A 25855-nucleotide genomic window follows, 5' to 3' on the forward strand; every position below is an offset into this window, starting at 1 on the left:
TGAAGATACAGTGTTTTTAATGAACATCTATTTAAATGTCATGGCAGAGTTGCAAAAAAGCTAACAAAAAAAAAAATATTTTTTTTCCCAAAGTGGCAGTCAGTCTTTAATAATAGAGAAACGCTTGGTTCAAGACAAATCCTTCACACAACAGCAAAATAAAACTGACCGAACAATTTCTATGGCAGGTCAAACGGAAAAACTTCAAAATACAACCAAGGATCTTATTTATTTTTTCCTCTTTTAGAAATGTTAACGACACAGTTAAAGGTTTATATTGATCAAAACCTACAAAGTGAAGCAGTTTCACTGGAGACAACTCAAACAAGATTAGTGTCTGATAGAAACATAACATTCATTATACAATAAAAATATCTGCACAAAAACATCAAAAAAAAAAAAAAAAGGGTAACGCCAAAAATATAAATGTTTGCTTTTCATCTTTTCAATACAGTCACAAGTCACACAGCGGTGGCAACAAATCTCTTTAGAATTTACATAACTGAAAGATAAAGATACCCACCCACAATCCCTCCCCCCACCCACCCAGACATGATTGTGTTCATTTTTAAGAGCATATACTGTGATTACAACGGATTCCCGACTGAACAAAAGCTGCACATCAAATCTTGGATATCAAGACTATCAAAAAAGGCACAGACAGACAGGATGCACAAAGAACGCAGCAGAAGCTTTTTTATACAACTAATCCGCATAGTTTCCAGTGCCCTTAATGTTCTTGCTTTACCCCCATTTCCCCTACAAAAAAAAAAAAAAACACTATCTACAGGCAAGTCAAGTCCCGGCAGGCACCGTGGATTACAAGTCCCCATCCCCAACTACTGTAAAAGCAAGTGCATTTAATAATTGTGAGACAGGCGGGTGTATACAGCAAGTGTGAGGGGTGGAGGGACACATCAGTCTACCTCACGTCTGTGTGCGAGTGCTAAAAAGATTTTTTTTGCAATGCCGTTTTGGTCACACACGTTTTAAAAATGTCATTAGATGATTTAACCTCTGTGACAAAACGTTTTTCCAAATCATTTTTAAATTGTAGACCCACAGAGAGAGAAGCTGCACATTTGTCCACGTCATCAGACTCTAAATTACGGTGTCTTAGCACTAAATAGGAATTGTATTCAATAATCTCAGGATTAAAGAACAACAGATTTAACTTTGAATAATGTGTCTTATGGTTTTTACTAATTATTGTCCCTAATTTACCTACAATCTGTAACTACATCTTTCTAGAAAACTAGTGGGAAGTTGAAAACAGACCTGTAAAAGGAAGTTTTACCAATTAATTCGATATAATCATAAATTTGTCATCTCTGCTCATTTTACAGATAAATGCACATTAATCTGGAGTTTTGAAGCGCAACTTAACACGTTTTTTTGTTTGCAGAACTCCAGTGGTTTGACGTCTCTCCTGGCTATAGTGATAAAGTGTGCTCAAGGTGTGTCGGTACGTCATACTGATTATGGCTTGTGTGCATTTCAGCAGAGAATCGGCTTCAGTTTCATTATTTAACAAAGAAACTGTAATTCTTTGGCTCTGTCCACACATTTAGTTCGATCGGAGCAGCTCTGAGAAGCATTTGTACAACCTAAACTTGCTATATGACATTTAAGTTGAATGTAGAATCAAACTGAGTTTAACTTCACTCATCTTGTGAAAGAAACATAAAAATCAATTACAGGTCACCCAATGCTTTTGTCACAGACCGTATACACTGTGAAGTGACTAACAAAAAGCAGCACGACAGTCCTGTTGTCGTATTTTAGACGTGAATCTCTTGTTTCTAAGTGCCAGCAGATTCGGATTCTTGGAGAATCTCTTCAGGTAAGGTGACGTTAATCTACTTGGAGATGCGTTTGTGTCTAAGTAATACTACTTCCATTCATATCATTCACACATTCCCAAAAGAGCTTTTCTTGACAAGTTGCAGTACTTGTACACTAACCAAAAGGCTGGGTGTGCCATGAAGATGGACATACAGTATTTGAGGCCCATGTTAAAAACTGTATAACTTAAATTCAACAGTCTTTAGTTGGCAGTTACTGACAAGAAGTCTAAAATGGGGTTTGAATTTCGGCAGCGTCCTGCTGGATCTGACACTGCCAACTGTTGGAGAATGTGCAATGTAAAGCAAAAAGCTGTAACAAATGGAACACTCGATGTGAACCACGTCATTTCAGCTGTATCGGTCCTGAATTCCACTTCTCTGGTTCAGGAAACCACGTTTGTGATTTTTGTATAAATACATATATATGGTTATTCTCCTATTTGCAATCACAAGAAGATGCCTTAGCATGCAGATGAGATAAAAGGGGAGGAAACAGAAATGTGGACAAAAAAAAAAAAAGGACACAGACGAAGCAAAAGAAAGAAAAAGGGACAAAAAGCACCGTTTTACTGGGCAAGTGTCACGCACCACTAAAGGTAGAACCGAAAGAGCCCGGCACTTTCACAGCGGATCTGCCCGGCTTGTGTGGCACTTAACATCATTGTCATCTTTGTATACAGAGCTTATAACAGTCATGCAAAGGGCACAGTATTGTTTTAACAAGGCGAGCGAGCGAGAGATTAACAGATGCCGAAGAAGAAAAGAAAACACAAAACAGGAAGAAAAGGGAGGCACAACATTTCCTTCAGACAAAGTGAACTGAATTCTTGTCCTGACGCAGTAAAGTTTCCCAGATATGAGAAGTATTCCACTGTGCATACAGAAAAATGGATTTCTCCTTTAGTTTCTCACAGCTAAGGCAAAAATCGATTGTGAAGCCACATGTAATCTGGTGCTTTTACACACAAATGACATCTTACTGAAGCTAAGAAGAGAGAAAACGAGCATTTTTAAATGTTTCAATAAAAAAAAAAAAAAGTTATAAATTCATCTGAATAACCTACTGCCACTCTTGCCATTAAAACATCTTAAGACTCCTACGGCTTTTTATGTACTCATATTTATACATTTGCATTTGGGCTTTCCATTCGTGTGTTAAGGAGTAAAATACAAGGGCTGATGAAATTGTCCATCCTCATCAACACCAAGTGATGGCTTGTAGCCCCGTCTCTGGGTGATCATGGGATTTCATTGCATAAATCAGTTTGTTTTTAATAGTTTGGGTTCAATTTGGATTTTTCTTGTCTTTCTTTTTTTTTTTTTTACCCCCCCCCAAAATTGACAAAAAAAAAATTTAGATATAGATCACGAAATCCCTTGTAACAGTGCGACAAAGGCTTTTTTTCCTTTTTAAATGATGATTCTTTCAAGTGATCTACTATTGTTTGTGCAATGTAGGCTGAGTTATAGTCACAACAGTTGCAATAATAAACGCAACAGCTAGCCTATCACTGACTGGAGACCAAAGATCTTGAATAGCCAGAGCCAAATGCCTTTGACACACACACACACACACACACACACACACACACACACACACAGTTGTTTATCTTGGCTTAAAATGCAAAAATCACCCCAACACTGTAAGCTGTGATGTAAAGCCTCATCCTCTCACTCTTCACTTCTAGAAAAGAGAGGAAGAGACAAGAGGAAAAGAAAGACAATGGTTGATTGTTTGATTCCTGACGCCATTCCTGAGCAAATTTGACTTAACGAGCGAGACCCAAGGAATCCAGGTGATGTGGACGACAGGAGAAGAAAATAAAACAAATCACAGCAACAGTGTGGAGGCGAGGAGGAGCAGTGGCCATATAGAAGCCGGTCCACAGAGTCATCTGGAGGGGAAACAAAGAGCTACTTCAGTTAAGTACCTCAAAGTTGTGTTAAAAGTACAGAGAAAACAAAGTCTGCACATCATAATTTATATAGAGAATAACTCTCATCAGAAATCTACTTGATGTCAGAGCATCAAGATATTCAATAGCACCGGGTAATGATGTGAAGACCTTTCTGTTCCCCAAAGGAAGAAATCGTTATGAACGACGCATCATACAGGGCATCCTGAGCAGCACCTTAAGCGACAGGCCACTCCACCTGCACTGCCGCAGGTTCTTTGTTGATTTAAACCAATCGACCATAGAGTAATTGTCTGTCTGCGCAGCTCTAAATTTCATACCATCATCATTATGCTGTTATATAACACCTGAAATTCCCCCCAGGGGTCAATAAAATCTTACATCTGGTACATGGACCATGTCATGAACTGCCTTTATTTTATTAGATAATTTAATTGACTGTTCTGCTGCCTCCAACCACTGAAAACATGTTTGTGTTTTTTTTAGATTAAATCAGTCCCATTTGATTTTTATTGTCTTCAAATATTATCCTAATACGTCCATAATAGGCCTCAAAAACTCACCACCTTGGCTCAGCAAGAGGAAGTGCGACATCTCTAGGTACTTTAATTCATTGCCAGAAAAACAAACTGAAAAAGCTCAGAAAACCGCTCAACCACACTGAGGTGACAGGTGATGAGAATGCTGCTAAGACACCACAGCGATTTCACCATATTTTAAATAATAATAATAATAATAAAAACACAAATGTCACCAATTTATGCTAAAACTTTCATTTACATTTTTTTCTCAATAACCCATTCCTATGACTAACAATCAAATTTTAATCAAAAAATGTCCCAATAATATTTCCTTTTTCTCCCATTATTGAGAAACCCCACAGCTGGATTGTTAATAAAGAGAAAAACTGTTGAGCCTACTATATGTTCACAGTTACGATGCTAAAGTGAAAAAATGAAGATGTGAAAACACATCGTTATGCTTAAGAAAAAAAAGCTGCAGAGAGCAGCGACTTGCTTGTGCTGCTCTAATTGGGAGATGTCACACACCGTTTCCTTTTCAGCAGACTCATGTTATGCATCAAAATGTTGCACAGAGGAAACAGTAATTACATATGCTGACACAGAGCTAATAATTATTATCACAACAAGAGGCCTGTAACGAAACAGCTGGTGGTTAGCACATCTGAGAAGTGTCAGTGTGTGAGATGATATGGCCATCACCTAATCTGCTTTTAATTACTGAACTTCTTTCGATTGTGTGTTGCTTCTAAGGGATTGTGATCAATATTAATTGTTAAATGCTCGTGGGAAACACCGGAATAGTGGTATTTGTGTGCAAAATTACAGGTCTGCACAAGTCCACTCGGTTCTGAATAACCGGACAAAGCTGGGACCAGAATCAGGTTAGGTTCGACACCTGAGTGGATCCAAAGTGAATTAACTGATTTCTCTCTCTGTTACGACCAACCACATATTGGATCCAGTTATTCTTAATCTGGTCGGGATGGATCTGGTTGTGGTCTGAATTTGAGCACCGATACTAACACAGGTTTGACCTGCTTCCTTGACATTTTAAATGAATCCTTTTTGAAATAAAATAATTCCATTTCTGGCCAATTCTTTTTATGAAGAATATTTAGGATCAAAGGCAGCATATAACCTTACATTTAGGTTTACATTACTCTCAACGTTAGATGGCTGTTCTAACACCAGAGGCTGAGAAAATGTGACACAAATGCGTTCATGCTTTAATAAAGCACACTTATATTTGGGTAGTGTGCCTATAAAGTGCATGTTCACTTTTTAAAGTGGTTTAATTCTTGTGAAGTACTTCTGCTTCAAACTCTGTAAACGCCACATTTAATCCTGTATGAAAGTGTACTGTGTCCATATTTTACTTTGGCTCTTAAGTGGTAAATTTAATCATGGTTTTTACAGCTTTAACACCGCTGACTTGCAGCTTTATTGTGTTAAGTAGTTTTCATGATGACACTCAACTCTGCAGTGTTTTTAAAGCAGCGGAGGCAGGAAGCGAGGATCACCCTGATCTTTCTGACCTTGTTGGACTGCAACGTGTGCTAATATTGTTCTGGACCTGTGGTTCTGAACACTGTCTCCCTCCCCGAGTTGATGTTGGTTCTAGGTAAATTGCAGTGGTGCTTGTTTACCTGTGTGAGATGTTAGGACCTAAAGCCGGGCTGGAAACGAGCAGTTTCTTCAAAGATGAGCTCCTTCAGTGTCTCCTTGGGTAAGTCATCCAGCTCCATGTCAAACTTGAAGGGGGCCTCAGCAACAGGCTACACAGGGTGCAGAGAAAATGTTGGTTTTATTGTACAAGCTTAGAATGACGACTAAATGAGCAGAAGGTTGGGCTGCAGAGTTTAAAGTGACTGAACATGACCCCTGAGACACTTAAACTGACCTTAAGCACCAACAAACACACACTACAAACAGATCCCCAAACAGGCTATTTGCTTGCACTCGTGTTTCTGAGACACATTTGGATGAGCAACAAATAGCACTTTTGTTGATTCGATCACCTCCATTACAGAATCTCTACAGACAGTACAAAGATGTGCACAACGATTTAAAAAAAAAATTGACTCCAATAATCCAATTCCAAACAGACCAGTGGTAGAGAGAACCCTCACTACTGGCATCACCGTCTGGTTTGGAAACACCACACAGGCAGAGAGGAGGGCTCTTCAAAGACTTATAAAGACTGCAGAGAGGATCATTGGAACTAAACTTCCTGCTACGGATGCAATACACACTCACAGACTGCAATAAAAGAGCTGTGGACATAATCAGAGATTCACTTCATCCTGCTCACACACAAAAACTGCATCTACAACCTCTGACACAGTAGATCGGACAGTATTATCACACACGGAAGACGATTTTATAACAGTTTTTCCCGACCGTCACTGCAAGACTGATAGATAATACAAAATGTGGAAAATGTATAACTACCTCTCATTACCTCACCGAGTAAAGCACATGTACAATACCATTATGTGCAATATTCTGAAATCCACCGTTCATTATTGTATTCACTTCTTTTTCCTTCAGTTGTTCCCTTTCAGGAGTCGCCACAGCGAATCATGTGCCTCCATCTAACCATGTCCTCTGCATCCTCTTCTCTCACACCAACTAACTTCATGTCCTCCCTCACTACATCCATAAATCTCCTCTTTGCTCTTCCTCTAGACCTCCTGCCTGGCAGCTCCAACCTCAGCATCCTCCTAGCGATATATTCAGTTTCTCCTCTGAACATGTCCAAACCACCTCAATCTGGCCTCTCGGACTTTATCTTCATTTTTATTGTATTGCATTTCTTATTTTGTTTTTAGCTAATTTTATTCATAACCTTTTAGTTGACTCCAAGAGAGCCCTGCACAAGAATTCCTATATGCCTAGACTTGTCTATTTATGCATAAATGGCAAATAAAGAAATCTTAATCTCATCTCACCTCATCTGTGGGGTCGTAATATTGCTCCAGGTATGGGTGGGCCAGAGCCTCCTCCACCTCAATCCTCTTGTGAGGGTTAAAGGTCAGCATCTTGTCCAACAAGTCCAGAGCTGCAGCACAAGCAAATAATGTTGCTTACACATGATATCATGTAGAAAAAAAAAAAACACAATTGTGTCCATTAGAGGGCACCAAACACCCCAGTTGCTGCATGGATTAGTTGAGAGAATAAACTATTGAGATTTTTAAATTCATTATGTTTAAATTTGCTTTTGGGTGTTGCACCTCCATCACTACAGACTGGCCATTGTTGCAGATCCTTGTGTGTTTAACTCTCCCTTGTGTTTTATTATTTTGGAAGTTACGTTTAAGTTTTGCCTTATTATATTTTTCATATCCATTTTAAAATTTGTATTGTTGCAAACAGGGACAAGATGGGGAAGAGATATGGTAATGTGGCACAAACCTTAACTATTCAGCTACTACGGCTCCTCTGATGACTTTTCTGAAGTTGTATCGTTTTTTTGTTTTTTAAGCCTTAAAAGACTTTGAGAGAAGTTTTTCCTTATCGCAGAGGACGTTGCCATTGTACAGACTGTAAAGCTCACTGAGGGAATTTTGTGATGTGGGAACTGAGCTACAGAAATACATTTTAATTTCATTGATACTCTAATTTATTATTTTAGTTTAGATTCTTTTTTATGAGTAAAAGCAAGTTGTTTGTGTGCTTTGGTTACAGACTTGCTTTCTCAGCAAATCAACTTGCCAGATTTTGATCATCTTGAAATGATAAAACCTTATGATAATCTAATAAACTTTGACCAAGATCCTGTCTCTCCTATCACAAGAAGTTACTTAGTAGACATTTCAACATATATACACATCTCATCTCCCCATTTATAATTGTAATATTTTAAATTATGATTATGTTTTTCCATTAAGAAACTTCCAAGGCTCTGACCTTTTGGATCAGCGTTGGGAAAGAGGCGATTCCAAGGCACTTTGCAGCGCAAAGGCAGTGAAAGTAGATAGTTCCTCGCCTTAATGTTGATGATGCAATTAAGATCCTCTTGAGAGGGAGAACCCAAGATTCCTGAAGGACAAAGACAAGATTTTAGAGAATAATTAAGTTAGAAATTGCACAGCTCTAAACAGAAAATGAAGGATTTCACTTATTTTGGGAAGTTTTCTTGGGCAACAAGTTTAACAAAAAGTGACAGATGGGAAAAGCAATATGTGGTCAAGCACCGAGACACAAAAGTACGACTTGATAAACTTGATATTAACAGCTAAAGCATCTATGGACTGGCATCTAAAAGCTGTTGCTAATGACAGTGAGTGTGAAATTTTAGTCAAAGTGTAAAGTTACCAAATCTTTTAAGCATATTCGTCTCAGGGGAGATTAACACAATGTAGGTTACATTTCTATAATCTCAATTAGTAACTTTTAGTGTTAATTATATAAATACATTTCAGAAGTCGTCTTACACTGGATTACTCATATTAGTAAAGTAAAGTAAAGCGCTGCACATTAAACAATTACAAAGAAAGACAAAGCAGCTGTGTTGGTTCGCTTATTGTTTAGGTCGCAATAGGGCTAAATAATACATGAAAATTATTTTAGAGCAATATTGCAATTTAAACTACTTCTCTGTATTATTCTGAGGAAACGAGCTCTAAATTATAATATTCAGCATTGCACATATCTATCATATAAGCCACTATTTCACACAATCATGTTAAGTGTGGTGGTGGAGTTAGCGTATTTAAAATAGAAAACCACCAACAATATGCAAACATGTTGAGGTTCCAGCTGGCTACCATAGCCCTTCTCTCACACTGACAGTGAGCTTTGACAATACATTAAATTAACTCCTATGTCAGTTGAAACCCGGCAAACGGCCACAGGTAGCATTTGGAGGTTGAATTTGAAGAGATGTTTTTAATCATTAACATGTCAAACGCAGGACAATAGGCCCTTTTTAAACGCTAGAGGACATTTGTGGTGTTACCTTGCATGTTTGCTTCTGCACTACAACTGTCCCTGCTGGGCTAACTAATCCAAAAATATATCCAACGACTGATGCGACTACGGCGTTTCATGGTGTCTTGTTGACATCAGTGTTTGCTTCTGCCATGGTCAGTCTCACTACAGTTAGCAATACTGCAGTTCTTTTGTTTTTATTAATTATTCTCAAGAAAAGAAATCTCAATTACTTTTCTTTTCTCATTTCTCAAATTTCTTTATTGACTTTCACTTCCTGTGCAGGCATGAGCAGGCAGATCTCTGCATGTGAAGCCTGCAGGAATGGTTCTCTAATGTTAGTAGTGTTAAAAAAGAAAAATGAATCATAGCTTTTTATTGCATTTTGTTAAATAGTGATATCGCTTTGAAAACAATGGATAACTCAGCTGTAGGTGACAATAATTATATAATGATTCTTTAAAAAGTTGGGCAAAGACAGAATTATTACCCAAAATGTGGTTAAGCTGATCCAAATAGTGCTTTCCAGGAAAGATTGGTCTATTGGACAACATCTCAGCCAAGATGCACCCCACTGACCAGATGTCTATGGACTTGGTATAGCCCTGAGAGTGAGGGGGACAAAGATACAGTTAGGACTACAACATATAATGTCACCCTCTCATTCTTGGCATGAACACAAACAGCATCAAGTTTGGCCCAAACTAAACAAAAAGATCTTAAATTCTGCAGTGTTGTTACCTTGTTCTCTTAAACTACACTAGACTGTCTTCAAAAATCTGACAGGGAAAAAAACAAAACAGCACTATGGTGTCATTACTTTTAGAAAAAACAAAACAAAAAAAGTTAAAAAAAAAGGGCAAAACCTGCCAATACATAATGCACCAGCATAGTCAAAAATGCAGGATTGAGGTTACAACCAGTAACAGGTGATATTTTCAGGAGTCCTGGTGGCAAAACAAACAATGAAACATTACACCCGACTGTTGACATGTCAACATTTCACTCACCTTAGAGTTCAGCATGATCTCAGGTGCACGGTACCAACGTGTGGCTACGTACTCCGTTAGGAAACCAGTGTGATCGTGGTCGGGATCAGCCACACGAGCCAAACCAAAATCACAGATCTGCAGGAAGAGTGAAGGAATCAATGAGAATTTGTACTCATCAGGGATAATTTGTGTTAATATTTGTCCTTGTTGGGTTTTAAATTAATAGTTTACTCCTTAATCTTAAGAAAAGGCCAGTAACATCTGTAATGAAATGTTTGGTCTCACATTTTGTTGCAAGTTCACTGAATCCGTTTTGCTTAATACATAATATACATATTTGACAGGGACAGCATTTAAAATTGTGTAACCTTACAACAACTGAAGCTTTTTAACTGCCAAAGCCAAATTTTGGGAAGAGAGAAGTGAATGCTGACATTAAAAGCACAGTGCTATGAGAAGAAATGTTCCCATTTCATGAGATGCTAAGTTAAGTGCATAGGAAGTTGCGGAAGAGTTTAACCTTTAGATCACAGGTGGTGTTGAGCAGGAGGTTGGAAGGCTTCAGGTCACGGTGCAGGACATTGGCAGAGTGTATGTACTTGAGCCCTCGAAGGATCTGGTAGAGGAAATAGCAGATGTGGTCGTTGCTCAGGTGCTGAGTCTTCAGGAGCTTGTACAGGTCTGTTTCCATGAGATCCTGGACAATATATCTGCACAGTTCCACGTTAAAAAAAATTAATGACCTTGGTGCTTTTATGTTCAGATCCTAAAATGAGCCATTACAGTACATAACCATGTAGTTAGAGGTTCACATATTTGATATCCAACAAATTAAACACTGTGTGATTCCCAAAAAATAAACAAATCATAATCTGTAATTCTTTGTTTATTTTTTGGACGAAAAAGATTAATAAACAAACCTGTGCAAATGAGCTGCAATGATTAACAGATTAATCAAACAACAGAAAATTAATCAGCAAATATTTTAACGATTGACATTTTTATTCATTTATCAACTTTTTAAAATTATATGTCAGACTAAATTACAAATATTCATTTTGGGGATTTAGTTTGGAAGAGAAAAAAAAAGACATCAGCATAGGCTGTAATATAATTTTATAGTCTCAATGATTAGTTGTTTTATATAACATCCATTAAGATTATTAAAATATGAAAATAATTAGCTCCAGTCTTAATCGAAAACAAGCTAAATGTAACAATCGATTAATTAACTGTTTAGCTTGTAGCTCAGAAGCTGCTGAGCTACATTTAGAGTTTTTCTTGCATTTCACACAGTCAACCATTTAGATTTAGGTGACACAGCAAAGAAAATAAGCCTGCTGACATGATGATGCTCTGGAAACTTCACTACGCTCAAACCTTAAATGCTCAATGCTCTGCTCACGTTGTGCAGTGCTGCAGGAAGCAGCAGCTCTGGGCTTCAGTCACAGCCTATTCTTTCAGGTGGGCTGATTGTGAACGAAACACGGTGTTATGAAGCCGACAGTGACTGTGGACTCGACTAGTTTGTTAGCATTGCTGCAGGGCTACAGTGAAAAGAGTCTCTGCCAAATTTATGGTGACAGGTGGCCATTATGTAATAAAAAACAACTGAAAAACCCTATTCAGCTACTAATGCTGGAGTGTGAGACCAACCACACTGGTTCCTTGAGTAAAACTTTGTATAGATACTCATAACAATAAAAGCTCAAGTAGCTACAGAAAACCCATCAAATGTGATCATTGAAACACACTGTCCACTGTGGACACATGAAATACGTGGCAACATCTTTGTTAAGCACAGTTAAGGATACACGTCCTTCATTTGGTCAATGGTGGGTGCACGGATAATGTCATTGATTCCGATTATGTTCTCATGTTTGAAGCGCAGAAGGATTTTAATCTCTCTCAGAGTGCGTTGGCAGTATGTCTGATGCTCAAATGGGCTGATCTTCTTAATGGCCACACGTATCTTGTTATCCCGGTCATAGGCAGAGCTGAAATATTAAAAAAAGTCAAACACAAAAAAGGTGTTAAGTCAACTACATTGAAGAAATTAAACATTAAAATACTCAAGTATCACCACTTCTGGTTCTAAGGTGATGAATGGTAAAGTTTAAACTGGGGAAAAATATAATTTAGCAATGTATCATTAAGTTTTGATTTCAGCACATTTACCGCAAGCTCCTGGACCCACATGCTCTGCTGTAGAAAACCACGGGATGGCAATGACTCAACTACAGTATGCTACACTAAGTCTATAAAAGCCAGGGAGACACTGTGGATTGTACATGCTTTTAATCCTGAACTGGCCACCATGGGCTGAATTTCTGCTAGACTGTCTGATGTTTGAGTCAGTTTCCAGGTGATATCTGCAAACAATGAATAATCAATCTGCTTCTCAGACTGGTTGAATTTCTGGCATAAATTGTGCTCATCTTTTCATGCATTTAGATACGTTCTGTATAGGAATTAAAATAAAATAAAATATATTAATTATACAAGATTGGTAAAAATCATGCTAGTCTAGTCAGCTTCCACTTCTCCATAATGCTGGGATGCTACATTAAGCTGAACACAAGCTTAAATGGAAAATGTAATATCTTGCTGTGCAGCCCAAGCTTTTTGTTTTTTTTTTCTTTTATAACCAGCAGCAGTAAGGTATCAGGCTTGGTGACAAATGCTGCTTCCTTCCTGTGGTTTGACAGAGGAAAGCTTTTTAGGTGAAGCAGTAAGAACAGCAAATGCTGGTTTGCTTTGCTAGTATCTTAACATAGCCAGTGCACCTTTATTATGCGTGGAAGCAGAGAATTGTGAGGAAGAACGAAGCTGCTGTAATCAGTTTAAAAGTAAGAAGAGGCATATGAGTGGCTCAGACTTTCAAACAGAAAATCCTTAGGCTTTTATTACCGTACACATTTGGCATTATTTGATGAGCTTATGCAATATCACATTGCGACCACTGCGTGAACTCCTCTCAAGAAAATTCTCAGTGGGCCTAAGTTTTCGACTCTGTGGTGGCAAATTCATGTGGGAAAATGTCTCATGCTGCAATTTTTCACAATTTGAGGCCTATAAATCCTGGAATTGTCATCTTGAAATATGCCCATATCAACAGAGGACCCCAAAAAAATGGACATTTAGTATATTCAGGTTGTCATTCAGATGACCAGCTACTTGTATCAGTTAGGATTGAATTACTTGCCATCTGAGAGACAAATCACTGGAGTAATTTCCAATTTAAACTACTTTATTAGATTAGTTAAATCCAAATGGGGACGTTTTTGTCCAGGCCGTGTATGTGCTGCTAAAAGACTAAAAGGGACAAGTTTTAATTACATATTTACCATTACTACCCACTAATCATTCAATGAGGAGACGAGTTGGCAATCAAACAGATAAATAATGCCTGCCTGTCCTCTGGTATAAAGAGACAAGAGAAAAATGTGCTGTAAATTGGGATTTGTTTTTGCTCACCATTTTCTCATATCCCTGCAGCCCTTTAAGAATATTGGTTTTTGTTTAGTCTGCATACTTTTAATTACTCCGTGTATGCTGGAACAGCAGTTTTGTTGCAGCTGGCAGGTGTACATTTTGGGAGTAGGACACATTCAGGGTTATTGTATTATGATGACACCGCGTTCTTTATAATCACACACAAACTGTCCTAATTACAGCTATTAACAACGCAAATGAAGGCAGTTACTGTTTCACAGATGTCAAAATCTAATTGAGTGTGTCATCACCCAGCAAACTGATTGTCCAATTCCACTATAAACCCTTGGCTGTGCTTGTAATGGGACATCTTTACACCAAGGAAACCAGTCATGGTATAAACATGTCCAAAGTGGAATTTTCGGTCTTTTTTAAATTATTATTATTTTTAAAAACAAGCTCAGTGTTGCCACTACCCCACATTCATTTAACCCAAGACACTGGATTCTGCAAACCTAAATGCAAATAGTGTAACCTTCAAACCCAAAAATGGACAAATGAGATGTTGGGGTGTTGCCTTCAGGTACTGTTTGGTAAAATTAATTTAGAGAGATATTGATGTCTAAAGCACACTGAGGTTTTAATGTAATGGCAGACATTCTGCGGATCTTATTTTGAAGTCTACCATGAAGAATCACAATTGACATATACAATCCAATTCATATACTACTGCCAAGAAATGCAAATTACTCCTGTCAGCTTCCAAGACTTCTGCATCTCAGTCATCTGATCTCAAACTGTTAGAAGCTGCTGCCATTTGGTAACATTACAAAACCAAAATTGCAAAACAGATCTGTAGTTCATGATGACAAACTGAGGAACCTTGCAATATTAATGGCTTCCTACATTTTCCAGCTTCATCATTTACATCAAGCCAAGTGTGGTTTTATTTCTGCACATTACAAACAGAAATGACTGAAATAACACCCACACAATGACAAAATAAGAAAATGAGTTGCTATAGTGATGGGGGTGTAGAGACTGAAATGTAAACACAAGTGTGCCAGTCGTTCTGCGAGGGAAATATGAGTGACCTTCCTTTCCACTTGTGTGAGAGGAGCGTGTGTGTGGGAGGAAACATTTTTCCATCTAACTTTTCTATACCAGCAGATACTCTTGTGTACAGAGAAGCAGGGAGCAGACATAATGTGTCTTCAGACAGTCAGCGGTACATTTACCACAGCAGAGCATTTTCATATGCAAGATGTAAACCCACACAATAAAGAGAGTCCTCACAATAGAATGCCATCTCCAACTGCATGAAAAAAACTAGCCAAATTGATTTATTTAGAACACATTTTAGAAACTCAAAAAAAAAAAAAAATCAATTGCTGAAACGAGGGTTGCAACAGTTAGTCGATTAATCTGTCAATCAATAGAAAATATATCTGCAACAATTTGTTAGAATGTTTACGGAAATTCTATGGAGTTTGGTGCTTCTAGCTTCTCAAACGATAGAAGGTTTTTCTGTGTTATATACAGTGATCAGCCACAACTTTAAAATCAGTGACAGGTGAAGTGAACAACACTGATAAACCTACAGAAATTACAATGACAACATGCAAGGATTGTGAAACATTAGGCAGGAAGTAAGTAGTCACTTCTTGAAGTTAATGTGTTTTGCAGCAGGAAAAATAGGCAAACGGAAAACGCTGACCAACTTTTACAAGCGCTAAATTAGAACAGTTAGACGAGCGTATCAGAAGATCTTTAAAGCAGCAGGTCTTGCGGGGCATTTGAGGCATCTGATGCCCCAGAAGAACTTCTGTAGCACAAAACTGCTGAATAGTTTACCGCTGGCTATGAGAGAATTAAGAATACACCATGCACTGCAACTTGGGGTATGAGCAGTTCATAGTTGTAACAAAAACTAAACAATGTTAAGAACCGCTCAGGCATAATGTCATGATAACCTGAGCAACTTAATGCAATAAAAACGGGCGGTGGAGGTGTACTGGAGTGCACTATAAGAAGAGATGGTTCTAATGTTTTGGCTGCCATATTTAAAGTTGATGAGAGGAACTACCTCATGCCCTGAACATTCTCTCTTCTATTATAATGTGAATACTATGAGATTTTCTGATGTTGTTACAAAGATTGCAACACTGAGAAAATGAGCTTGCAAGGCTCATTTAAAAAACAAAACAAAACAAAAAAAACATCAGTGACCTAATTTAGCGAAGACAAAAGTGAGGACAATCTTAGCTCTCTCTGGATTTCAACATGTTTACTGAGGCAAGCCCTTCAGTTCCTTGTCAGTTTGCCCAGGCATGTAAAAGAAGGAACTTTGAGGAAGTACAAAGTACACTCAGACAAGGACCCAGTATGAGTATTTCTCTGTGTACAGAATCTCTCCGTGCTCAGCCTTATCACATTAGAGTTGACTTTTGCACTTTAAGCTATACTTCATCCATTTTTGTTTTTTTTCTCCAGAGGATGCCACACCTGACCAACTGCTCCCAGCTGACTGATGGGGTTTATGACGGCTGACTCTGGTTCCAGTTCCTCAAATGGGATGGTTGGCTGTTAACTTAAGAGTATGATTACAGCTTAAAGCTGGGGTTGTAAAAATTTGACAGGCAGTCCATAGAAAATCTATCAAAAATCTGCAAATTGATCAGGTGATATAAAAAAAAAAGTGTCCAAAGTTCAGTTTTTCACCATTTAATCATTGCTTGCCCTAAACCTTAATCATGTACACAAAAGTATTAAATCCAGAATCTTTTTTATCTTTACAATGTCAGTAGCAATATTAGTCTTCTAGTAATTTCTTTAAAGTTGCCTTCCTACCTACAGAGTTTTGTGAAATTTAAAAGCTGCGCCTTTGATAGAAATGCTATGACAACGATAACAACTGCACTATGCTCTCTTGTAAGCAGCACGGCATTTGAAAAGCATCTGTTTTGAGATATCTCTCTTGTATCCGCTGCCTCAGTATTATTTTCTGTGCATGCTCAGTAAGAAGAATCAAATGGGGGAGTGAAGACAGAGGGAAGGGGGCTTTGTTTCCAAGGAGATGGCAATACAAGGCATTACACTGCAGCCACTGTGTTATGCAATAGCACTGTTACCATGACAGTGCTGAAGGGGTTTGGTTAAAGGAAGAATGGGAAAAGCTCAATATACTTAAATGAAACGTAAGGAAAGTTTGGATAAATGTCCATGCACAAAATTGACATGAGGTCCAACGCTCTGTGACGAAAGTCTCAGGTTGGAGGGACAGGCTTTGAACAACACACTCAGCCTAATGTGCAGCGAGGGTGTCAGGCTGTTGAATTACCCAACAGGGGCGTGTTATGCTATTACACAGCATCTGCAGCATTTACAAAATGTGCAACAATTAAACATGGTCAATGCCATTTCATATCCACTTCTCTATTGTGTGGCAAACGTGTATAAGAGATCAACAAAAAGTAGTAGATGATTTATAATTATTCACATCCTTTTATAAAAGTACATTTGCATCATTTTTGTCAGCGCTTCCCAACAGATGAATATTTCCTTTAAAGCCAGAAAAGTTTTTAACTATCCTGTGTTTACAGTACAGATCTTCATGTAAACTTTGTAATCTGGTGTGAAACCAAGTCTCAGTGGGTTTTAACCAATCAGATTATTAATTATTTATTGTTTTAACATCATTCAGACCATGGTGATAATGGAATCCCTGATTTACTGTCATAATATCAAATCTTTATTTCCACTTCCTACATAATCAGGATTTATTAACTATTTTGCAATGCAATGTTTTAGGAATGTGACCAATTTTGTTTTTAAATGATTTTTTAATCTTGTTTTATAATTAAAACAAACAAGAACAAATAATCCATAACACTTTCCGATACCCCAAGGATACATCTTCAAATGTTTTGTCGAGTTATATCAACAGTCTAAAAGTTGTTCCTTAAAATAAAATTAAGGTAAATTATTGTTCAATAGAGACTAAATGTCTAGTGGCATTACTACTTGCATACAACAGTCCCAATATGTTTTTCCTTGCTTGATATTAGAGTTAAAGGTTAGAGGTTGCTGCAGCTCTACAGTGATAAAATATTAATATATGCAAGTCACTTACAATACCACAACATTCACATACGTTCTTAGGCAACAAAACTCACAGTTATTGCTAAATCAAAAAACATGTTGTATTAAATTGCCCTGGTGTAATTTCCTTTGCTGTCACCATGCGCTGAATCTTATGACAGATCTGTGCATCGTCAACCCTATTTACCACTATAGGATTGTGTGTTGTATTGATTTCAGTCAGTATGATTGAAGTTTGAGCCAACACAGCTCTGACACTTGTCACGCTAGCTTGTGCCTCTTTACCTCAAAACCCCAAAACAACTTGGCCGCACACCCAGCATTGCATATAGAATCTTGCAGAGAAGCTCTGTGACATTAAAATGACCAGTGTGTAAATAACAGCTGCGTCCAGAGAGAAGCCTGGCAACAAAACATTTTTATGAGGAGTATAAATGGCCTCCTTGTGCAGCGTAAAAGCTGTCAACTCCATCTGATACTTGGGTCAATAACAATTTCTTTTAGTGTGAGCGTTTAAGGTGAACACAGGTAGCAAACCGAGACACATTAGTGGTGAAAGCAGTGTAACCCACACAGGCCCAAATACAGTAAATACTGTACTATCAATTCTGAAGTAGAGCAGCCAGGCCTCCTACAAACAGCACGGGTTTTACATTTTAGTTTTCCTGCATTAACTTGCAGCTCTTGGGCACTGACCAAACACTTGAACCTTGTCGTCTCTGAGCTCTTATCAGCAAGGTCACAGATTTAACCACCAGTCTAGTCTCTACAATCAAACACATTCACATGGTATTATGTTGCATGTAGAGTTCAGGAAATACATCCAGGTATCGGGACTGGATTTTATCATTAAAAAACTATTAAAAAGGTATTTTAAAAATGATCAACATGCATTCTTGTATAAATAAGAATTTAATTTAATAAAAGTAAGAACCTTGAGCGTCAAACTGTTACCTTCACCCGTTTCTTAAAACTCTTTCTATACAATGTCAACTTGTGATCACAGCTATGTTTAATTCAAGATCACAAGGTTTAAAATTCTCCCAAATACAGCTGAAGCAACTACTCGAGCAACAAAAAATAAGTAATAAGTAATCTTTACTAGCAAAAAAAAGGAGCACTAAACGTGTTCTACCTTTTTAAATATGAGGACATAATCTGAATATATTTGGTTTTACCCCAGCATCGCAAATGCTTGTTAAACAGCATTTTATAAAAAAAGATGGTTACAAAAAAAAAAAAATAAGCAGATGAACTGATACATTATTGTTGCATTCCTATCTAGTAGTTGTGTAATTAAGCAAAAATGATTTTGTTAATCTAAATTAGACATTTGAGTTATTAAAAAAAAAAAAAAAAAGACACTGACACAATCCTGAGCAGATAGCTACAGCTCTTCATCCTGATACAGTCTCTCTACAATCGGCATTAAAAATCTATCTTTTTGCTGCCTGTTGACTAAACCACACCAGTAAAGTTTAACATCTGTTTGAGAGACAGAAAGACACGATACCTCAGATAACAGATAAAAAAAATGTTTAGCATCTAAATTTTTTTACTAAAGTATTAAATGTTACAAACATGAAAGCTGAAGTGTTGAGACAGCACTTTCCTGAGTTTGTTCATAATTTCATCACTTTTACTTTGTGCCTATACTGTCATGACTTTACATAAGAGGAGTCAATAACTGTGGTAGTTATGACAACACTTTCCGACCACTAATTTCTGTGCGATGGAACTTCTCTGCCGGCACACTTTGACATAAAAACGAGACGATACTTTAATCAAAACTGTCTAAACCACTTCTGCAAATATCAAGCATCATATCTCACAGTGCAACTTAAGCGGATGGATTTGTGTTTTATATTGATGACCAGTGGCTGCTGCAGGTGAAAGGCCTACATAATGCTTGTCGATATCAGCATCGATGCAACAAACAGGAGTGTGCATGAAAACATTGCCTGATCCTGGAAACAGAATTCTCCTTGCTGGTCTTGGCAGACATTATCACCCAAATTACATCCCCTAAATTGCACAACAGGATTTCAGAGTGTCAGGGCTCTCATTCTTCTCCTCCCTCTCCCATTGGCTGTGAAGTGGTGGTACTGATGTCAGAGGCAGAAGGGTTGCTACGGAGACGGGCACCACGGTGGCATTTCGAGGATGGCTCATGGCAGGATGAAGCTGAGCATCAGCAACAGCTGACAATCAGGAAGGTCAAGGAGTCGAGATCAAAATTAGACAAAGTCAGAATCGCAAACTATTTAAAACTGTGAATTCAATTCCAATTAAAAAAAAAAAAAAAAAAAAAAAAAAAGTATGATCTTGATGGATGTTTATTATCAGATTACATGTTATTTTATTGCTTTTGCAATAAACTGCTTTACTGCAGTAACATTTGTATCTAATGGGAAGGGGAAAAAATTACTGTTACAGTCAGTCTACATGAGATGATAGGAATCCCAAAAGCAGACCAGGTCTTAGCCAATGACATTACATACAGCTCCTTCCATTTTAGTATTTCTTCTAATAAACTACTTTAGGTCAATGTGGGAATGTGGGCTACAACCTCAGTGCTTACTGACAAATAAATTCAAGCCTTGTGTTACCTTTAAATTTCGATGAAAAGAGAGCACTGGTGTTGTGGCAGAATACTGTATCAACAGATATCATATCTGATTACAGTAATGCACTAATCCAGTTTCTGCTCTGCCTACATTAACACCTGCTTCAATTTAAAAAAAAAAACAAAAGGAAAAAAAATTATACGTGTGTCATGACTACTAAATAAAATCTGCCCTAAGTACCACTTATGTTTTTTTTTTTTTTTTTAATATAAAATTTCTAAAACACACACACACCATGATCTAGTTGTTCATGTGGGCGGGCTGAAAGGTAGAGTATACCACAGCAACTTCTGAATCTCATCACAGAGGGCGATGCAGTATCTTGTGATTGTGTAAGCGGACAAACTGTGTGCACAAACTGAGGCTTGTGTTAAGAGGCTCAGTGCACAGTCAATTTGTGCAGCTCTTAGCCACTGGAAAGCCCTGACATGCAAAACAGCTATACCATCAACAACACCAAAAAAAAAAAATAAAATAAAAAAGGGCCAGATCTGAAAATAAAGCAGATCTGCCTAAAACTTAACCTCACTTTTACAACACATGCAAATAATAAGATTTTGTAACTCACAATAATGTTAAATAAACTTGAAATTTAGGTGAATACCATTCTGATTACCCAATTGGTGTTGGCACAAGCAACTATGGGGACTAAGATTCACACTTTAAATCTATGTAGCCACTGTCCTAGAGAACTAAAGCTTACGTCTATATCCTCTGTTCCCCAAAAGGAGAGGAACAACCTACGACACATCTATGGGACATCATGCCCTTGTGTTGCCTGGCTGAATACCCCCTTAATAACGCCATAAAGGCTGGCAACCGGTGTTGATGTAAGGATACCTCAAATATGAGGCGCAAACTGTCTTTTCACTGCATCAGCACGACAAGATGATGTTAAGCAGGACAGACAGGTATAAAGTACACAAACTGAACCAACCAAGCTTTTTTAGAGTCATAGAAAGTGTGACTAAAACTGCAATTCAGATGCTAGACCACAATAAAAGAAGTTTCAAGAGCAGTATCGAGCAGTTTCCTCAGCCAGAAGGTCCCTGGTCTAAAGCACATCCTGGTTGCAGCCCCTCTGAGTTGTTTGCATGCAGGGGGTTTTCTCCCACAAACATGCATGTTAGGTTAAATGGTGACTATACATTGCCTATAGATGTAAATGAGTGTGTATAGTTCTCTGTGTACGTCTCAATCTGTTAACCCTGAGATACACTGAAAACCTGTACTGGATGTATCCAGCCTCTGGATGTATTCACAAGAATGTTCTTTGTTTAACTGAAGTAGATTGATGAGGATCTCACAGTCCAGAAAAACACATTAGAAGCAAAACAGTTCAGTACTTGTATCAGTACTCCATATCTGCAAGTACTTAAATGTGAGTATTTGTCTTGGAAAAGTGCAATTAAGATATATTTAGATGTCTGCACTATGATGAATAAAATCAAACAGACAGATAAAAGACGATGAGACCAAACCTATCTGCAGTATTGTTTAAATGCTGACTAGTTATGTCCTCACTGGGCATTTATCCAGGTGGAAATCATTTCCCTGTGTCCTATTGAAGAAGTATTATTTTGTTCTTCAATATAGGTTGTTTATTTTCAACAGCATCTTTAGGCCTTTCCGAGTGAATGGAAGTCAAACAGTGGGCATTGGTCCTTTATTTATTTTTTTCTTTGCATGTAAAGTTATCATTTTGAGCAGAGCTATGATTGGCATTTGTCTGTTGACTTACACTTTGTAAAACAAATTCATTGCAACATAACAAAAAACATGTAAGCTAAAAGGTTTTGCTTTTAACTTTATTCTTGGATGTTAAAAATGTCTCTGAAACAGAAAATGGGTTACTTATTGAATAAAGTTCAAGAGAAGATGATGGTAACACACAGACTTCCTGATATAATTATACTTCAAAGGGGGTGTCTGAAGTACACGCTGCATCACTTTCTCTGGCTGCTGCACACCAAAGCAACAGGACCAACTGACTGAAAATCACAGGTCTCAAAAAGAACACAGCAAGACAAGTGCAAGGAGGCTGAGACTGACATCACACCCTCCAACTGCCTTTGAGCATGCCAGACATACAGATACACCACTGAAGTTAAAAAAGAAGAAATGCATGAAGAAAATCAAAAGATGATATTAAAACGTGCTAGAATAACTTGCTTTTTATATAGTTTGTGTTCCTGGGATATAGTGTTTAAAGAGTTACTTAAGGACATGAGACAAGGGAGTCTCTAGTTTAAAAAAAAAAACAAAAAAAAACAAACAAAAAAAAAACACAAAACACTAAATTTTTGTAACCTGTTATTCTGCCAGCTCAGACATTTTGGCATCATTGGGAGTCAAACAAATAGAGCTCCTGTCTTTGTAACCTTAGTCAAGCATAGTGGACCTGTCTGTGCCTGTTGCTGTAAATTATGATCACTCATGTCGGGAAATAAGAGATACATGAAACAACCCAAAAACACAAAACCTTTTGTGTATGAAAACTCTTTTAGCTCAGGTTTGTGCTGTGACCTGAAAGGTTTTGGTTACGCCTGGCCAGATGAACCCTACAAACAGATTAAAATCAGTGTACAAATATTCTAAAAGTACTAGTATTAAAAATTGGCTAATGAAATCATCAGGGATTATAACATTTTCCAGTGAATTTGGTCTACACTAGGATGATTAATATAAAAAGTTGACTTCTGATAATCTTACTGAATTTCAAGGGCAAAATAAAAACTATTTTTTTAATTTTTATTTTATTTGTCTTCCACTAGTGCATTTCACAAAACTGGAATAAAAAGAAAAGCACTAAATACTAGGCATGCTACAGCAGTATAATAACCAGACACACATATAATAACCAGAGTTCATATTACAGAAACTGAAACTTCATTAAAAGAAAGTTCGAAAAATAAAACGTCACTGTGCTGCCCACACTGTGTGACTGAAAAGTGCAGAAATACCACAGCAATGAGAACCAAGCCTAAAAGTGAAAAAACCAATCTGACAAGTTACCACTTGTAGCATATCGACATCCCTGACAAACCTTTTTGTGATTGTTGAAGCCTAAAATGCCAGATTTTATAAAAGTTGTGATGCATGTTGAGGTGTTTTTATGAAGTTTTAGATTTAACAGGAGAGTGGTTTAATTATTTGTTACAATTGTAACATCGCAAATTCCTGAATGAATTCAGTTCAACTTTTTTTAAATGAATGAAAAATATCTATCATAGTGTAAAGTATTAAATTTTAATGTTTTATTTTGTCTGACAAACTCTCTAAAAAACAAAAAGCCAACAGTGTAATTAAAAAATAAATAAAAAATTTAAAAAAAGAATAAAGCAAGGGTTGGTATCATCTGAAAACCCGGTGAGGGATTTTTTTTCTTCTTATGGGTTAATTAATTGTTGAAACTGATCAAACAAAAACAAATAATGAATTGTTACAGGATTAACATTATATAAAAAGGTGAATATCTAGTTTTTTACAAATTAATCTGAAAGGCAGTCATGTCACCAAGCTTCTAGCTAACATTACTTTACAGATTTCAACGCTTGTTCTGATGTATTATTGTCTCTACACCACGCAACAAGGACAACATTATTATGTAATCCAGTACAACGTGCACATCTAAGGTCAAGCACATACCTCAGGCTAGAAAACCAGCAAGTTGTGATGTTAGTAATAGAGTAGAATTTGACTTGTGAAACGCAGTTGAATTCAACTTCATCTTGCTTGGCGTTAATTATTGGGAGGCATCCTGCAAATTTACAACAACTAAAATATCAGTCATGGAGCAGATGCTGCTATATAAACTGCAAATTATATAAAAATTTGTTTCCCCATCACTATATCGCTAATAGCATAGGATCAGGTGGAAAATACTGCTTCCACACTTGGTTTTACATATAAATTCCTTCACATACTGCATGCAACCCGTCACCTACTGAAACAAACATTTATTCAAGGAAAACCCCTTGAGGTACTCCTGCAATGAATTTTCAAGGCATATTATGCAAATATCACCCACGAAACTAAACGTGGTCTATCGTGGGTGAGAACACATGGAAATTTTATGGCAATCATATAGTGCAGAAAAAACAGGAAGAGAAGAAACCCATGTAGGACGATCAGAGGACTATGAATTCTGCATTGGAAACCCTTAGATTCAGTGGTGAAGTATTTTAAAAGGCATAATGCACTATTTCAGGAGACTGAAAACACGTTTGAAAAGGGAATTAAATCAATGTCCATTTAACCCAGATGGATGCCCATGATAAAAGTGTTACTGACAAAAGAGCAGATTTGTTGGTTCCATTAGATGATGTTACCCTGATGATGATGATGTTATCAAGAGTTAGTGCCAAACCACATTTGAAGGGAGCAATCGGCATTTGATTTATGCACATCTTTGCCATTTGTGCAAGTTACTAACTAAATTAAAAAAAAACAGACTTAACTAGTTAGGTGGAGTAACGTTACACGCACAGTACCCGGTGGTTATTAACAGCAACAATCGCCGAACAGGAGCACAGAAAAATGTCTAAACGAGCGGTGATTTATTCCGTTTCCCCCGCTAACAGGACCCTTCATTTACCGTTAGCTAACGTTGACGGACATCCCTGTGACACCGCTGCTTGCTAGCTAAAATGTAACGTTACTAAATGTCCGTTAGCTCACGTTACACGGGTTGACTCCAGGTAATACGGGCTTTACAAAGAGCCGTCGGTTTCACTTACCACACCATCCCGTAGGCTCCCTCCCCGATGTAGGAGAGGTTGCTGTACCGAGGGCCGACGTCGAAGGCTTGCCCGCGGACGAGCTCCGTTCCCGGCCCGGGGCTGGGGCCGCAGCCAGCAGGAGCAGACACCGCAGCTGTCGCCATTATGAACACTGGCTTTTTTTTTTTTTCCCCTTTTTTTCTTTTAAAGTTTGTTTGTTTTTAACACGAATTTCAAAGAAGAGAATACAACAACTAAGCTTCGACAAGCTATAGGTGTGTTTCTGTCCGTCGTCGCTGAGTCTGCACCAGAGTTTACAGCGGAGCAGAGGCCTCTTGGTACGCGTGGATAGATTTTTCTTCCCGTTAACGTGCGTTCACAGCGCCCACACCACGGCTGTGCTGTCGCAGGCAGCGGAGGAGAGGCGGCTGCAGCAGGAAATAACGGAGGGCGTCACGTGACGCAGCGCGTTGCTTTTTATGACCGGCGTTGCCTTCAGGTACCGCTTCGACTCAGCTGTGCAAGAGAACGAGCATTTAAATGTAAAAAATGTAATTACTCAAGTGCAGTAGGCTACATGGACGTTTAAGTTTATCTTACTACAATTTAGAGGGAAATCTGGCACTGGCTACATTCGTTAGACAGTTTTAGTTACTAGTTACCTAGCGGATAATAATTCTTTCTAAAAAAAATAAATAAAAATGAAGCAAGAAATGCTAATGTATAATTTGTGGATTAACACCGTCAAAAACAAAAC

The 25855-nt window shown here is 37.7% G+C and overlaps 1 protein-coding gene across 1 annotated transcript; it reads right to left on the reverse strand.

The window, feature by feature from the left end:
- On the reverse strand, positions 1 to 25526 carry mapk1 (mitogen-activated protein kinase 1). Its single transcript, XM_067522579.1, has 9 exons — positions 25117 to 25526; positions 12029 to 12211; positions 10735 to 10924; positions 10233 to 10349; positions 9713 to 9827; positions 8200 to 8331; positions 7239 to 7348; positions 5934 to 6062; positions 1 to 3742 (listed from the first exon to the last, which is right to left on the reverse strand). The coding sequence occupies exons 1-8, from the start codon at positions 25260 to 25262 to the stop codon at positions 5946 to 5948; spliced, it is 1110 nt and encodes a 369-aa protein (XP_067378680.1). The 5' UTR covers positions 25263 to 25526; the 3' UTR covers positions 1 to 3742; positions 5934 to 5945.
- Positions 25527 to 25855: the final 329 nt, after the last annotated feature.

This window comes from Channa argus, chromosome 11, assembly GCF_033026475.1.
Source record: "Channa argus isolate prfri chromosome 11, Channa argus male v1.0, whole genome shotgun sequence".
Classification (NCBI taxonomy): Eukaryota; Metazoa; Chordata; class Actinopteri; order Anabantiformes; family Channidae; genus Channa; species Channa argus.

Coding starts and splice junctions, on each gene's coding strand:
- mapk1 (XM_067522579.1), bottom strand. CDS start 25,262: ATGGCGACAGCTGCGGTGTCTGCTCCTGCTGGCTGCGGCCCCAGCCCC. Junction 10,925..12,028: donor ATTGACCAAATGAAGGACGT/GTATCCTTAACT, acceptor GGAACTGTGCAG/ATATATTGTCCAGGATCTCA. Junction 8,332..9,712: donor TCAGCTTAACCACATTTTGG/GTAATAATTCTG, acceptor TTTGTCCTTCAG/GAATCTTGGGTTCTCCCTCT.